This window comes from Pieris brassicae, chromosome 6, assembly GCF_905147105.1.
Source record: "Pieris brassicae chromosome 6, ilPieBrab1.1, whole genome shotgun sequence".
Taxonomy (NCBI): Eukaryota; Metazoa; Arthropoda; class Insecta; order Lepidoptera; family Pieridae; genus Pieris; species Pieris brassicae.
Window position 1 is genome coordinate 14206930 of NC_059670.1, and position 18070 is coordinate 14224999.

At 33.3% G+C, this 18070-nt stretch overlaps 1 protein-coding gene across 4 annotated transcripts in view; it reads right to left on the reverse strand.

The window, feature by feature from the left end:
- The window catches only part of LOC123710877 (transcriptional activator Myb), a 47981-nt gene that overhangs the window by 13766 nt on the left and 16145 nt on the right, over positions 1 to 18070 (reverse strand). For all 4 annotated transcript variants that reach the window (XM_045663158.1, XM_045663155.1, XM_045663156.1 and 1 more), the window contains 4 exons: positions 7749 to 7881; positions 7363 to 7512; positions 1385 to 1482; positions 485 to 619 (listed from right to left, as the gene is read on the reverse strand). In XM_045663158.1, coding sequence (XP_045519114.1) covers positions 485 to 619; positions 1385 to 1482; positions 7363 to 7512; positions 7749 to 7881 — 516 coding nt within the window. The remainder of the gene's footprint in view (positions 1 to 484; positions 620 to 1384; positions 1483 to 7362; positions 7513 to 7748; positions 7882 to 18070) is intronic.

Here is an 18070-nt window from a genome sequence, read left to right on the forward strand (position 1 = left end):
AAAATCAACAAAAAAAATAAGAAATGTTGTTACATTAGGTACAATTTTTTTAATAACTCCAGACTAATTTTTTTTTCTATGATTTTTTTTGTGTTCTGTAACTATTACAAAATAATTGCTGTATTTATTAAGTTTATTGTTTCTTGTCTTCTGTAATGAACAATTAATAAATAAACGAAATGTATTATGGTGTTAGGGAGCGTTCAAGTATTACGTAACGAATTTTGATTGAATTACGCGTTATTGATAATATTATTTTCGACTTTGCAGTACTTTACACCACATAATGGCAAGTTTTAGGTATAAAGAGTCACTGGGGGTGGTCACGAAATGTTTTACTATTGGCCACAGAAAACGTTACGGTGCGTTACATTTCATTTTTGTTCACAAGAACTTCAGGCATACGTTTGTTTCACTAGCGGAGGGAGGGAGAACAATACACCTCAAGACAAACCGATAAAGACAGTACGTATAATGGACTAACCTTCCGGGCAAAAGTTTGGCGATTTTTGCCCACTGGTTCCCGAGCTGTTTGTGTGCCTGGTATATTATCCTGTCCTCGTGTTCCGTCCAGGCCGTCTTCTTTATCGACGGGTTGAGGTGATTGTGCCACCTCTCCCTGAAATTAAATAAAAATATTTAACAATGTTAGATAAGAAAATTCGTTTAAACGAGGACCAAATATATACGGTTATTATTAGAATTAATTGTATATATACAATCGGATAATATAAATTATTTAGAAGGCAATGACGGGACTAACACGAGATTGCTCCAGGCAACCCTTGTAAGGAAATATACATAACTAAATTAATAAAAATAAAACTAGAATCTCAACTTACGAGTCACGCATTATTAATGCTTAGTTATAAATATATATTAATAAAAAAATATATATATTTACAAAAGTCAGATATGGTTAAAAGGTTTATGAAGAAGTATTTAAGTTCTGCTTAACACCCTTGGTGTTATCCGTCCGTCAAGGCACGAGCAGGCGATCAATAAAAGTAGGTACAAAGGATGGAAAACTATGGATCAAGTGAAATCTTCAACGTGACCCATGGACACCCATTAGTGGAAGCGTTGGCGACCTTTGAGTGAGGAGATACTCTTTCTTGAAACAATCGGAGGTCATATCTCCGAGGGATACCATAGATCGCTAGTTCGCAAAAGGAGATGTCTTGTGAAGACCTTGGAAGACTTCCAGACATCTAGCTGATGATTGATGATGAGATGAAATATACAATAAATAAAACATAAAAGAGGTAGGAGCTGTACCAGTAATTTTGTTTTAACAAACAAATAACTATTTATGATAATAAAAATGCCTTCATTATGACTCAAAGGCTTAGTCATTTTGATTTTTAATATGAATTTAATTTACCTGCATTGTTTTCCTATTCTTCCCTTGAGATGCCGCGCGATTAGCGTCCATTTCTTCGGGCCGTACTTTCCTACTAATTCTACTACTTTCTCGTCTTCCTGAAAATTAAAAATATTTTTATAACCTTTGAAGTCTCCTGAAAATAGAAATTTAAACAACAACAACTAAATTTCACTTGTATTTAAATAAGAATTGTTTTTAGAATCATTGTCAGTAGTATATTAGCTTTTTTCTAATGACTTAATTATATATCCAACATTATTATTACTCTATTTATCACATCGTAAATACAATTCGACAGAAAGAGACGAACGAAACGACGACTAAATGGAGGAATAACTTCGTAAGCGCGTGTTAGTTGTAAACGCAGATTGTACCTATGTGTACCTACTGAGCTTTAGTCGGAACAGTGTAATGATTCTACGATAAAAGTGTAAATATTGATACCGCATTTTTAACGCATCAAGGCCACTACTGGATCTCTTTTCCACTCCGCTAAGGAATAAAACTCTACGTCGAAGCGCTTTTCAAGAAGCCTAAACACCAAACTCCAAACAGCTATAGGTAGCCAACCTAGCCCTTCATCAATCTTGAATCAAGTGTAATGTAAGCGAACTTTTATCTTAAATAAATTAAGCCATTCAGTTCTCAGTAATGTTAAATATGGTAGTATTTACTAAGCTTACTAATAAATATAGAAATCGTAAGTTATGTAACTTAACTAATGTTAGGTTAGTCGTATAAGTATTTCAGTTAATAATTAAAAGCGTAAACAATATGTAAGCAGTCATGGCACGCTTGAAGCCAATATTAGCCCTTTAGATTTTACCACTCATAAATTGTAAATTAACATTCTCGTTTCTGATAATAACACAAATGTCACTTAGATTTACGAACTCTTCAATAAGTCAAGTTTTTTGTGAATCCCCCTAATGTAATCTTACAAACAAGCTTATGTTTTAGACAGTTAAAGCCAGTTCTTATCCAGCTTCAAACAAAGTGTTTCATTTAACATATATCTATGAGCGTATATGATCTTAAATTATCGCGATTCATGTGCACTTTGTTCTTGTTTAGTTTTGTCTTAATAACTATGTGTAATATTTTTGCACTTCTTGCTTACCTTATCTAATTTAATACATATTTTCTCTTCTCACAGTGGTTGCCTGGAAGAGATCGCTTGAAAGCGATAAGGCCAGTAGCCCTCATTTTAATTGACTTATGTTCAATTTTTATATTGTAATGGAACGAAGTGTTAATAAATAAATATACCTGAACATTCCATACAACAACCGCGACCGAACTAAACTCGTAATTCCCAACTAGTTATATATTTTCCTGCAGTACTAATGGCGCGTATATTATACGATAAATCAATATCGCTTTGCATGATCAAAGTCAGTTTGAAGATTCGTATTCTATACAAAAAATAATGACAAAAAGATCGTGTGAAAATACGTTACTTTTCAAGGTCGTGTGCGTGGGCGATCAGCTGTTTGTCACTGATATTGAGACCCGATGCATTTAGTAACTGGTTAGACCAGGCGGAGACACAATTATTGCTGTGTGGAATTTAAAAAAAGTTTGATGATATAATTAATTTAATATTTGTTCGTACATCCTTCAAGCTTAATATTGACGTAACAGACGCATAGACCTTTATAAGATTTCACGGATGACACATGATCAATTGGACAAAATTAAAAAAGTATTAAAATATGTACTTATATTATATTCATTTATTTATTGACTTCCATGTATTTAGTTTTTTTTATTATGTAAAATAATTATAAGTTTATAATAATACATAGCTTCAATCCGGTAAAAAAGTGTTTTCTTCCATGTATTTATTAAGACTGGCTGGTCTTGCCTATAAATCAGAGCACGTTTGGCCAAATTTTGCGTGATGGAGGAAAGCTGTTTAAGACTAACCTAGAAGGGTTAAAGCGGAGTAAAAACACAGCATGTGATCAGCCTTCTGTGCCTAAACACACGCAGTCAAACCTGCAGGCAATCCAGTTTTCTCACGATATTTTCCTTCACCGTCCGAGCGAATGTTAAATGCGCAAATAAAGAAAGTCCATTATCCAGCAGGGGATCGAACCTACAACCTCAGGGATGAGAGACGCACACTGAAGCCACTAGGCCAGCACTACTCACCTACTTGCCTACTAGAAAAGATCACAACATAAATCTTAGACAACTCCTGCGGCAATAAATGATTGCAATATATATTTCGAGTATAATTGTGCGTGGAACATCTCGCCGTATCTAGATTTATGATGTAACAATACATATTTAGAGCATGACACACTGGTTGACCCTGGCAGGGTCAGTTTTTATGTTTGTCTGTAAATACTGGTAATGGCCGACTCATGTAAAGATAATCTACAATCGGAATATGAGCATGTATTTTGATTATATTATAGCACGTAATAAATGACAATAAATTATTATTCCTTACATATATTTAGTTTAGAGGTCATTGACTCCGCATATTAAATTTAGAGACTTCATTTTCTTAAGGAGTTATTTGCAGAAAAATATCTCGCTATATTTTGTAACTATCGTATTTACCGTAATAACGCTCGTAATGTGGTGTAAATTTCTATTTAGTTTTTTACTGTTTTCTTGTATTTTTAGTATTTGTGTGTATAATTATAACAACCGTACAATCATAAATATCGTATAATTTTTATGTTTACATGAGAGAGAGCCTTTCAGGTATATTTTAATCTTATAAGCCTATTTTATAATGCTGGGAGATATACGGGACACGCGATCAGAAAATATTCTGTAAATATTTGGCGGTAAGGCCTCGCTCTCGCTTCACCATTCCCTCTGTTTATTAATTAATTAATTAAGTATTTTATAATATGTATTAGGAAACGATTACTATTGCCACATTTAATTGCGATTAATGACCCCAAAATAAACTCACAAAATATGTATTATAATTACGTGGTATTTCTCGTTCAACTAATTATCAATCGGTTCTGGTTTATATTAGGATAATTCAAGTCAGCAGAAATCAGCTAGTAACCAAGAATTGCCTAAAAACATTCTTGTTGATAAATATCAAGTATCACGTCATCATTTTATGCCACTCAATTCCATTCATGTAATAAAACGCTAAATTTATCTACTTTGTAAACCTAAAATTCCGATAGCGTCTGCATATTGAATAAATTATGCCTTTATAAGCATTAGGAATATTTATTTTTTTAGTAGGCTGCGGATCTGACTTCTGTTATCAGTTTTCAACTGAGTCGAAATGCGTCCATACAAAAATTAGTACAGTATTATCGTACAAAATATTTTACATTATTTTATTTTAGTTTTATAATTGTGTAAGTCTACATTGTTGTGTTTTTTTATTTATTTATACACTTTTTGCACTTTTCGCTTAGTATTTCTTTTTTTTTGTCCTTACAAGGGTTGCCTGGAAGCGATCGTTTGTTAGCGATAAGGCCACTCCTTGTATTATGTATATCTACCAAATATGTAATGCAATAAAGTGTTGATAAATATATGAGTATTTTCATGCCACCAGTCGTAATTGTTAGAAATAATAATTTCCTTCCTTTCTGTCAGTCACAATTATTACGTTGGATACTTTACATACATTTATATCATAAGTAAATAAAATAATTAAGTAGTACGAGATTTACAATGATAAGTCAAATACAGTCAAGAATTTCAAAGTCAAAAATCATGTATTCATATAGGTAACACAATGTACACTTATGAACGTCAAAAAAATACATTAAATGCTTCTAATTTTACATTTACTGCCAGTTCTCAAATCAAGGGCGTAAAACGGAAGAGAAGAACTGGCAATAAACTCTCCGCCACTCTTTATAATCGCCAAGTTTTTTGTTTGTATTACACAAGAGTCTAAGTGAAATAAATAAAAAAAATGTTACTTATAAATGTCATGTATCCATTTATAACGACTTAACTTTTTATAAATAATATGCAATGAAACTTTAATTCATCTAAATATTCATGGGGATTAGGCAAATTCATTTTTGCTAATAGACTGATTTATTTATTGTTGCCTTTTAATAAATTAATTAAGGAATATATTAAAAAATCTGTGTAAAGAGGCTTACTAAAGTTAACTATCATCTAGTTGATATAAGGGCCTGGAAAAAAAATATGTTTATTACGGAACATAAGATACAAGTATCACTTATTACACGTCATTAAACTTAAAAAAGTAGACATCCCTACTCATCGGCAAAGAAGACAGAGACTGTAGGCCGAGAGAAAAAGTTGGCGTAAAAAACCTTTTCTATTTTAAAATACCAAATAACTATCGCAGACATAGATAGAAGAAACCAGAAGGAGAGAGTTACGGTCCGCTCTTTATTTGTATAATATTACAAAACCTAATTTAATTGATACTGCCGCCCATAGGCACTTAAATTGCCAGGGCTCGGAAGTGCGTTGCCTGCCTTTAAATTTGTCATAATTTGAGCACCTTAGCTATACCAAGAAAACGATAGTAAACTTAATCTATGACATCATCCATTCATATATCAACTAACGAATGCCGAACACAAAGATTCTTAGATTCCATGAATGGGAGGTTGTAACTTGAATACCAAATGTGTACATTTATGTGTGTCATACGAGAGCTATGCTATATCAACCAGCTGACATAAAATGTTTGATTGGATTATAGTTTGAGTGTGTATATGAACGTGTAGAATTTAAATATATCCGGAATAAATTCGAAGAAAATTTATTTATATTGAAAAAAAAGCTCGTAAATTATTATTGTATTTAAAACCTAGACAAATAAACCTTCTGTCGTAAATTCGTAATAATACATTCACAATTTCAACATAGTATAGATATCGCAGCCAAATTAATTGGCCTTTCAATTAACAGCCTAGCCTTTTAACTGAACTGTGCCGTTTAACTAGCGGCCTGATAGATTCAGCCGTAGCGTTTGTTACAAGATTGAACAAACTGTCTAGCTAATGCTTAGGCCATACGCACGATAGTGTGACCATGTGTCAGAAATAAAAATCTGATATTAAATTTATTTCTTGAAAAATTAAATTGAGTCAATAAAAGCTAAATTCACATTGTCACTACACTCTTCCATTGTACTAGTTGTTTTTTATTAAACTTTGGAAATTACCAACAAAGTTGTTTTTTCCCGACGCCATATTGACAGTTTAAAGAGTTTCGTTACGAGTTTGAGAGTGGCAGAAATGGGAAATAAATTTAACTGAACAGTCAAAAAACTAGGCAAGTAATGAAACATCTTCAATCCAAGTCATTTGCCTAGCCGTTAGCCACTAGTTAAACGGCGCTGTTTAGTTAAGAGGCTAGAATTTTGATGGTACGGCTGATTACGCTAGTTGGCTGCGACATATACATAATTCCATTAACAAAACATGATTTATGTAGAATGCAAAATGCATGCACTTGTCGGTTACTGACCTATGATTCACCTTCCTTTGCACTAGACTTAATGGAGACTACAATACCAATGCAAACAAAATGTTGACTAAGGATAGAACAGACTAAACCCAGAATGTATTATTCAGCAGAATTTTCCAAATTCCGTCTAAAAACCAAGCTAGGAGTTCAGTCACCACTCATTCGAATTCTTCGAGAATATAACAGAATAAACACTCCTACCAGAGCTCAATATATTCGGTAGTGGGATGATCAATATAAAAAAAAACATACGTATTTGCTTATCTGGTACCTAATCCACTGTTAAACAAAAACTTACTAGTAAAAACTATTAATTTTTTATTCTTTAACATTTCACCATAATCGTAATGTAATAAAAAAATACATTGTTACACATACTGTAGAAATTGAATTATATATTGTGTGTTGAACTTATAAATAAGATACTCATAAAACATAAGTCTAGACAGCCTAAACACGTACGAATTAAAAAAAAACTATAAGTACGTTAAAAGAAAAAATTGACAGCGAAATCTCACCTCCTTGGTCCAAGGGCCTTTGACTAGTTTGGGGTCGACAACTTTGGTCCATCTCTGCTGGCACTGCACGTCTGACCGATCAGGAAACTGGGCAGCTATTATCTCCCAATTCTCTTTGTACACACGAACATATGTTTTGAGTTTCGCGTCCTGAAATATTTAAACTCTAATAAAGTAACTAATATAATGCATCTTTGTTAATCCAGAGTTCAACTGGGCATAGTACCTGAACCAAGATTATTATAATAACTACGTATTTTGACAAGACTGAGCTTTCAAAAGCTAACGAAAGATGACTTTTGTCACTACTATATTACTGTCAGGAATTATTTTTTATGAAGAATTAGGAAACCAAAGGATCCAGAAGATTCAGTTATATATCTCACCTCTTCCTTACTCCACCTGCCTCTGTTACAGTTCTTCCGGGGTCCGGTACTTTTGGTCGTTTGCAGGTCTTCATACTCAAATGCCACCGAGTCGTCGCTGTACTCACTCGACTCAGACTCATTGCCACTTCGTCTGTAACAAAACAATATTTCATTAAGTTAGTTGGTATATCAACACGGAATTTATAATAATAGTGTCTTTCAATGAGGCGTGTCCTATCATTTATTTATTAATTCGTTAACCTTAACCATACATATAAAACAGGTTAAATTATTAGGCAACAGAATACGAAATTCCACCCGTATCAACTCGACGCCCGTCGTTCCACAACTAGGCGTTTTTAAGGCAGGTTTTGCCGCGCCAACATTACGTGAACCAGCTACCCATTGTAATTCCAAATCGACTTTGGGTCCTCCAAGAAAAGGGCTGATCAAAATTTTCAAAGATTAAAAGGCCGGCAACGCACTTGCGAGTCTTCTGGCAATGAATTTATGGGCTGCGGTAACACTAAACATTTGAGTTTGCCTCCCGTTACAAAAGAAATCTTCTCTCTAAAAACTCGGTATTTTTATTTTTACTATAGGATAGCGGGGCAAACAACATTGGACGCCCAAAAGGGGCAATCATCGGAGCCCATGGACATTGTAGTCGGTACTTTGCCGGCCTTTGGGGAATATACTCTTTGTTTTAACAACAGGTGGTCGTATCCTCCAGGGAAGACTCCCACCGGGAGTCGATACCACTTAGATTAAAATATATTATGAATAATAATTAAATAATTAATGCATTTTTTTTTTGTTATTTTTCGTTTTTTTATTATTATTATTTTGTATGTTTCTATGTGTATGTTTCCTTAATATATTACGTATATAATCTACTTTAATTGCAAAGGTGGTATACACGGTATGCTCTATTATTGTTGTGTAAAGAATCATTTTAAAAACAACCCAGGTGGTTTACAATCAACTGCGAATCTTATTAACATAAATGGAAAATCTTAAAGCCATCAACTTTTTCATACATTGCACACAAAAAACTGGCGCCATCTTTCCTACAATGCACAAAAGTACAATAGGAATTCTAGGAAGAGAGCTGGTTTTTATAAATGGCATCGTTCGAATTTCAACCGCTTTACCAAATACACAGAGTCTATAATTTATATTTGAATACCGGTTTGTATATCCGATGAGGTAAGGATTTGCCATCAGCTGAGAAACTTGTTCCATTCTGGATTTAATATCAATTTTGACACAGTGATCTCTGTAAATATTATTTTAATGTATGAATTTGTTTATTTTGACGCAAATGGGGAATCTAATTAAAAAGATCTTAATATGGTAATGGTATAAAATAATTCAGTGGCGCTATAACCTTTTTAGGTTTGGGCCTCAGATTTCTGTATCTGTTTCGTGATCATTTGTCAATCTAATATGCAAGTAGGTGATCAGCCTCCTCTGCCTGACACGCCGTCAACGCTTTGGGTCTAAGGCAAGCCGGTTTCCTCACGATGTTTTCTCTTTCACCGTTAGAGCGAATGTTAATTAAATGCGTACATAGAACGGCCATTGGTGCACAGCCGGGGATCGAGCCTACGACCTGAGTGATGAGAATCGCACACTGAAGCCACTAGGCCAACGCTGCTTAATGTTATAGTATACTTTGATATTTATTCACTAATACATATAAATCTTGGAAATAAAAATATAAATTGCTGCATAGAAAATCAGACACATTTATTAGCATGCCCAAGTCTCACAATTTAGCTGTCTTGTAAATTATGAAACGATTACGTCATACAAAATTTGATAACAGCATTCATAGAAATCGGGAAAAGAATTTCGCAAAGTTCAATGTACAATACACAGTACTTAATAGGCCGGACGCCCTCGCGAGACCTCTGAGATGGAGTGTCCAAAGGCAGCGGTATCACTTAACATCAGGGGAGCCTTCAGCTCTTTTGCCCCCTTAGCTGCTCTATATAAAAACACAGTTGTGGAATCGATAATAACAGACATATAATCCGACAATTTTGTTACACATATTTTATGATTCACTAATAAATATTTTGGCATTATGATATGCATGTAATAATTACCATCGAAGAAAAAAGCAAGTATAAAGGAATTGTAACGAAGGTCAAATCTGGCTCGTAAACGACTGGACTGATTAAGATGAATATTTTGTGTTTGAATTCGATAATAGTTTAGATTTACAGATGATATTTTCTTCTTTTTGTAAAAGTGTGTACAGGACGACCTCTGTCCGCTAGTTTGATATAATAAACGGTAACACATCGTGTTCTTTATATTAACAGATTCTATAATCTATTGTTCCTAATCTCACATTCGTTTGTTTAGTATTTAAGCAAAAAAAAACATTATATCGGTAATCACATATACATACACAAACAACATCACGATTCACGCTTTACAACTAACAAATTAAACACTCCACATAACGACTAGTTAATATAAATTGCACAAAAATATCCCGTTCCCGCCAAAAGCCATTCTCCGACGCACGCACACCGAACGTCACCACTGCACTAATAAAAGAAATGGAAATTTACATGTGTGGGTAACACGCACACACACCCACGTACACACTAAGGGCGAATACAAAACCCCCTAAGGGATGTGGGAGATAAGGATAGCGAATACATGTCTTATGAAGGAAAGAGACGGATATAAGTAACCCTCTGGGAACCCGTGACGCAATGTTAAAGGTGCAGGCAGGTGTTAGACGTGTTTAGACAAAGAATGAACTTCGTGTAGGATAGGTCAGCGACTGTCTAATTCCTTACATATATTTAATAATAATAATTAATTCGCAAGAACAGAAATATTATGGAGGTACAATCTACACACATAATGGCGTCAAATATATCTTACATCATTGAAAGATAGAAATTTACATAGTACATTATTATGATCTCATCATAATCTATTCTTATATTATTTTAGCACATTACAATATTATTACATAATCAAATTAATATTAATTATAATGTTTCACTGAAATAATCATTACTAGAATCATTAGCTTAAGTAAATACTTCCATTTAATATGCGTAGCTTAGGTCAAATAACCTTAAATATTGAACCGACATTAAAAGTGACTAAAAAGAATGAAATAATATTTCTAACGATAAGTAATCAATTAAGATATAATTGTAAAAGTATAAACAATTCAGTGGCGCCACAACCGTTTTAGGTCTGGGCCTCAGATCTATTTCATGATCATTCGTCAATCTACTGTGCCGGACACACGCCGCCTACTTTTTGGGTCTAAGGCAAGCCGGTTTCTTACGATGTTTTCCATCACCACTCGAGGATATATTAAATACGCACATAGAAAGTAAGCGATAATTAGTTTATGAAGATTGTGATATACTACTTTCTTGACATCACAATCATCCAGATCACTCCACGGACGGCGACATTAAGCATACATAAAAACGCCGAATTGATAACAAAGTACAATGGCACGCAAACTAAAAACTTATGCACACTGACATATATTAGAAATTGGATTTTTGTTTTACGATAGTAAACGCAACAGCTAATCTAGTTTTCAATAAATTATCACATAAAGATTGTGTAAATAATACACACATATATACAAAAGTTTTTGAAGACATTGTCTTCTTTGCTCGGACATATGTCGAGCCAAAATTTAAGAACATCAGTCATAGAGCTCTGTATGACTCCTATATTATGTGAAAATTATTATACACTATAGGTACGTATGTATATTGCTCTATACGTACGTACCTTACCCTCTGTTATACCTTAACGTAGAAAGTGTTCATTGGGCATAATTTGTACATGAACAAATGATCTTTGAACACGCTCAAACCCACACTTCTCTAGATATTTTTAATCAGATAGAGTTCTAGAAATATCCAATTTTCACACATTTGTTTACCTTATTGTAACACATAACACAAAGGTAGTTGATCTCCGCATTCTTCGAAACGGGACAGATTTGGCAAAAAATAGGGGTCTGGGACGGAAGCGCTAATTTGGAACGGGAATCCCGTTTTTGCGATGATTTAGTACTGTCAGCTGATTTACATTTGGGACTTGTTTGTTACATATTTAAAATCGGAGTTATATGAATCAAAAATTATAAAGTTCGAAAAAACTAGTAGTAAACAAAATAGTATTATAAGTACAGATGATTTTACATGAATTATTTTTTACATAACACTGTATGTATATCAACTTCCTGTGTATTGATAAGAAACCATTCAAAAAGTTCAGGGCAATGCCAGATATAAAATTTAATCAGATAACCTAAGTATGTTATTGCAGAGTCGTCACAACATCTATAACTTCACAATACAGTACCTATCTATTTTCATAATGCTCTCTATCTCTAAGATACACCATTCAGATAAATTGTATATTGTATGTCATTTAATTAAGTACTGAGCTAGTAATAATGTGACAAATTTAACTAGCTATTTATTATACATATTTTGCTCACACTAAATCGCTTGTTCGATTAAAGATTTTCATGGAAGCCACCTACGGAGTCCAAAACCTGCTACGAAAACAAGTTTGAATGAAAGTCTTGAAGTGTAAACAGTCCCCCTTATAACAGGAAACATGGGACATGAGTGTATTAACTGGACACTTCCTCAGGACCCTCCTTGAGGAAGTTGTCTTTTATGTTTATGTAATTACGATCTTTGATTACATGGAAATGTATTTCCTTAAGACAGTGACATTTAATAATAACAATAAATTTATAGCGTATAAAGAAAAAAATAGTATTAACTTTTTAATCAGTATCAGTGACTAATTTAACTGTCGCGGCGCGAGTAAACTGTCATAAATAATGGGAAGTATTTATGGTATAAATTTGATAAAGTTGTAGCTAAAATAATGTTTAAGCATTTTTGCCAAGAATTAGAAATCTAATGAAAAGTTATGTTGCCCTGTTTCATAAAAAGAGCGCTGATGTCGTCTTGTCGTCGAAAAAAACTCATCATTGGGATTGTTGTTGGAAGTTACAGAGTTAGAGCGTTGGAACGCACATTAGCTAGAGTCTCTGTGTTACTAGAATGAAATAATTTTATTAATAAATTCTGGTACAACTCGGCGACGAAGAAATCTTATTTTTTGCTCTGATATTAAGTGATCACGACCACGCATTACCAGAAGACGCGCAATTTTCAAGCCCGACTTTTAAGAATTGGTTTTTCATTAGATTTCTAATTATTTGCAAAAAATGCTTAAACATTAGACATACTTCAGCCCCAACTTTATCAAACTTGTACCATAAATACTTCCCATTGTTGATGACCTCCAATTTGAGACAGTTTTATCGCAACAACAATCTTGTATAGGGTGGCAGGTGGAAATGACCAAGGGACTTCCTTATTATAATTAGGTCCTGTTACTATGGCTCTATTAACGTTAATAATTCTTAGAGAGGAAAAACTAAAACATAATTTTTACGTAAGCATTTGTAAAGATATAAGTACAAAGGCAAACCTTTGCCCCATTGGAGCTCCATATGTGCAAGCTTTATTTTAGAACATTGTACCCCACTGTAGAGTGTTGAATATCGCAAGACTATAGCACCGGTTTTAAACACAATCAACCTTTAAGAATATGTATTAAGAATTAAGAATATAAGTAAATTGTCTTGCCACAAATTGGCGTCAAAAAACGTATCAGTATTTTCTCGCCTTGTGATTTTAGAACTGACGAAATTGAGAAAAATAATGTTATTTGGATAATTATCTCCGAATTTAATTAATTGAATTGGGTTAGTAAGGACATGTACAGATGTTTTAAGAGTGTCATAATCGGATATAGTATCCGATTTCTAATAAAGTCGACTTCTACAAATTATTCCGTGGGCTACAGAAGTAGAAGTACAACGTTGGGGTGGCTGTTTACCACCAAAAATAGTCTTATCCAAGAAATTCATGTTTATGACTAATCATGAGGTATGTAAGAAACGAAAGAAAACTCAAACGCAGGCCCAGGAAAAAACACCTAGAATGCAATTGTCATAATCAATGGTTGAAAACGATTAGTTCATGTGCAAACTGGTACGGAATTCTATTTCTAGCTGACTAGTTTCCGTTCCCAGGATTATAAGGACAAATAACATCGTATAATTATTTAACAATAGCTTCTAAGAATGTGTTTTTGCTTTACCGTAAATATAATTAGTAATGTTATCCCACGTTATACCCCGCAATAGAAATTTTGCGTATATTTCCTTTTATCGTATAGATGTGAATTATAATGCAACTTTTATAGGCGTTGTTTCAAAGCTTTTGTAAGCTTTGTCGTTCTATAAATCACGATCCTTAGATTTTAAGTCGTCTACGTGTTGCCGTATATAAAAGTAATTCTTCCGTTTACACAATATTTCTATATTCTCTGTAATATCATGAATGAATGAATTATCTTTTAATTTCTTTTGTTTTTTTTATTTTTTGATAATGGCAAAATATTGATTAGTGAAATATGTGTAACGATGTGAATTGATACCGACTCCGTCAGAATGCTCACATGTGTATTGCTGGTCTTTCTTCGATACGCGCTTGAAGGACCCTAAGTGGAGTCGGTTCGGAAATACTTCTGTGGGCAGGTTCCACATAGTGAAGGTGCACGGCAAGAAGTGTCTCAAAAAAGTTCAATTATAGAAACTCCATCTACCTACTAAAGACTTCAGATTTTAATATTTCGTACTAGTTAATTTACCACATTTATGTGTAAGTATAACAAAATATTTAATAATTTGGTACTTATAGTGAGTTTGTATAGTTCTTTCAATTACGATCGCCACGATAACCTACTCAAGACAACCGGGTCAGTGACGTAACAAAGTTATTATACGATTATAATCCGTATAGATTAATGAAGCTAGGGTGAAGGAATCTTGAATAACCAGTTTAAAGGACGGCGTTAAATTACTTTTCTCGGCCTATATGTGGAATGTCTCTGTGGGAGGTTATAAAGGATCTATCACAATACTATCCAGCGAAGAATATAATTTCTATTTTCAAGATTGTATTGAACAAAGCTTGTGACATTTTTCGTCTCGTTTCACTATTACAAACGCTTCTTTATATACGCCACAGAAATCTAGACTGCATGAGAATAAAATATTTCAAGTTTTTAATGTCAATAAAAGACTCTAGGAAAAATTATAATACGTATTAATAATACCTATCATATTTCAATTCGCCAGCCACTTAAGGACCAAATCAAATTCAAATCAAGAATTCCAGTGCTAGTTACTTAAAAAACCTATATACGACACAAAATCTTAAACAAACCCTCATAGAACGGGTCCAAGAAGTACTAGACGAATTCAAAGTACATGTTAAACATAAACAGACCACACTGATAACACGACACCGGATTTACTTATGAGGTCTCGGGTAACAATATACGTTCAATGGCGTGGAAGTAATTATTCTGTGGGAGACTGGGTGGCTATATCGAAATTTATTTTTAAAGTTAAGCCATTTAGCAGGGAAAGTATATATACAACACAGTATATAATACAATACTTTGCTACAACTACAAATTTGTAGTGACGTTCAAAGTTGACATAGCGTTAGACTTGAAGCCCGTACGTCAATAACGTATTGGATTATAACATAAAATCGTTATTCATAAGAAAACTCGTATTACAATTATATGTACTAATTTGTTTCTATCTACTGCTTTTATAACGACAATGAAAAATACTGACTTAATGGGAGAAAAAAATCTTTGATATTTAAGCAGGCCTTGTAGCCCAACATTGAGGTTCCAGAATTGGGAATTTTCTTGCTAAACGTAGAATAGTCATCGCATATTACGTCATTCTAATTTTTGTATTTGCTTCCCGCAGAACATGTTCCTTATTGCTATAGTCATAACAAACGTAGTCATACTACAGTAAACATTTGTGTTGTTTTTATAAAATGCCTTTCGTACTGTTATGGAGGAGGTTATACCCAAATGGGGTTCAATTTCTAAATTAAATTAAAAAACCAGTGGCGCTACAACCTTTTCATTTAGGACTTACATTTCTGTATAGTGATCTTTGGTTTTATCTAATAGGCAATAAATAATTGGCTTTTCTTAAGATGCTGTTTTCTTCACAACCTTTTCACAGTACAAGAGTTAAACACGTACATAAAAATTCCATTGCTTCTAGCCGGGGATCGAATTTTAAAGCTCAGAGATAAAAGCTCCCATGCTTAAGCCACTAAGCGATTACTGCTAATGCAAATTGATAATTACAACACTGTCTACTATAAATATAATTTGACCGTCTTTGTTTCGTTTTGTATATTGCTGGACTTTAACATGAAAGCGAGCTTTTTAATTGCTTAAGTATGTTAAAGTCAAATATAAAAGGCCTGTTTTAGGCAATGCATTTGGTCAAACAAAAACTAATAAATCTTGCATAGTTTTTCAAAAGCTTCCCTATTATATACAAAGTAAAAGCTCTATTCAACTCTTCTCAGGTGCGTTAAAAACCGTGAGAGCTATTTTGTTTGGTCACTGTCTATGCAGGGATTATACGCAAAACTATTCAACAATGTCGAATTATGCAAGACGAAGATCGCAAACATTTTATTATATTCCAAAATATTATATATGTAAAGATTAATTTATTCTCATAAGGGTGTTTGCTTATTGTTGATTAATTAAAGTCGAAAGCCGAATTCTAATATTTTTTTATATATAGAAGTTAATTAATTGTTTAAAGACAGTCGAGTAACACTTGGGTAAGTTAATAGATAATTTGTTAAATATTTCATTTTACATTACATTGGTCAATTTAATTCATCAATTTTTTTGATGTAATAGGAGGTAAACGGGCAAAAAGCTCACCCGATGTTAAGTGTTACCAGTGGAATTGTTTCGGAAATACTTCAGTTTAAAAAAAGGATTGCTTTCCTAAATTTCATATAAAATATAGATTCCATGAAGTCCAGAAGTAAAATTCAATTTGTCTCAAAACTACATGAAAAACTCTAAGATAACATTAACAACCATTTTGGTTAAATGGTTAAAGCACACCTGTACACAAACTAATGATTTCAAGGCACACGCTACAAAAGCACCTTTGATCTCAGCTACCAAATGTTACTAGCACCTGGCGTCTATGATAAAACTAATCTAAGAGGGTAGAAACAGGTCCACAATACAAGTAAAAACAAACGCATGGGAACCACGTAAATAGACACTGAAATCTTCTCACGAATTAGTGTCTATTAAGCCTAGGTTAGATAAATTATTATCGCTATCTTAAATATTGAACATAGAGGTGGTCGGCGTTAGCAAACATTTGTTATTTATTTATTGAAAGCCAAATATTAAAACTATACAGATAAGTTATTTTTACAAGAACCTAAAACCTTTTGCTACCATTAATGTTTTTTAAGTACATCTACAAATCAAAATATATTCATACGCTTAACAAATACGCTCGCTCTCCGTTGAGTCGAGAAAACTGTAAAGCTGCGAGAGTAGGCGGGGAATGACAGCTTATTGACGCTGGACTGTGAGAGGCGAATACACGGCAAAACTGTTATGATAAGATTTTCTTAAGTTTAACATAGATTCAATATACATTTAGCAATTCAGAATACAGTCTTTATACTAAGCTTCATATATTTAATATGACATGTTAATAAGAAGAATCTTGCGTGGTCGAAAGGTGAGAACCGAAACCCTAGAACTATTTCCGACATGTATATAAATCGTGGGATCCCGGTTTTTGTTCCTCCATACGCCATATGCCATCGATGACACATTAAACACATCGTTTTTGCCATACACTTCAAAACAAATGTCTCGAATTGAACTATTTTCGGATATGACAGCTTTGTTTATGTTAAGTTTAGAATCATGTGGTTGAGGCAAAGATATGTAGGAAAAAGTATGTATTTGTATTTTTTTTATTAGTTTCTAAATTTTGCGTGATTAAAGTCAATATTTTGTACTTGATTGAGTTTAATGATAACGGGAATACACAACGCGATAAATACTCCACGGCATATTCCATGAATTTGATAGTATTCTACGTATAAATAAAAATGAATCGCAAAATAACTAAGCTCAAAACTTAAAAGCGATCAGTCTATGGGTTACATAAAAATTCACCATATGTTGGTATGCTCTACTTAAAAGGTAGGCTAGGTAAAAACAACATTAAGTCGAAACGAAGGAGTTTCGTAGTATCTGTATAAAAATCTACCTTTTCGTCACTACAAGGGGATGTTACAATATTTATTTTACACATTTATTAGCCGTGCAAAACCTTCTATCTTCAGCACAACAATTGA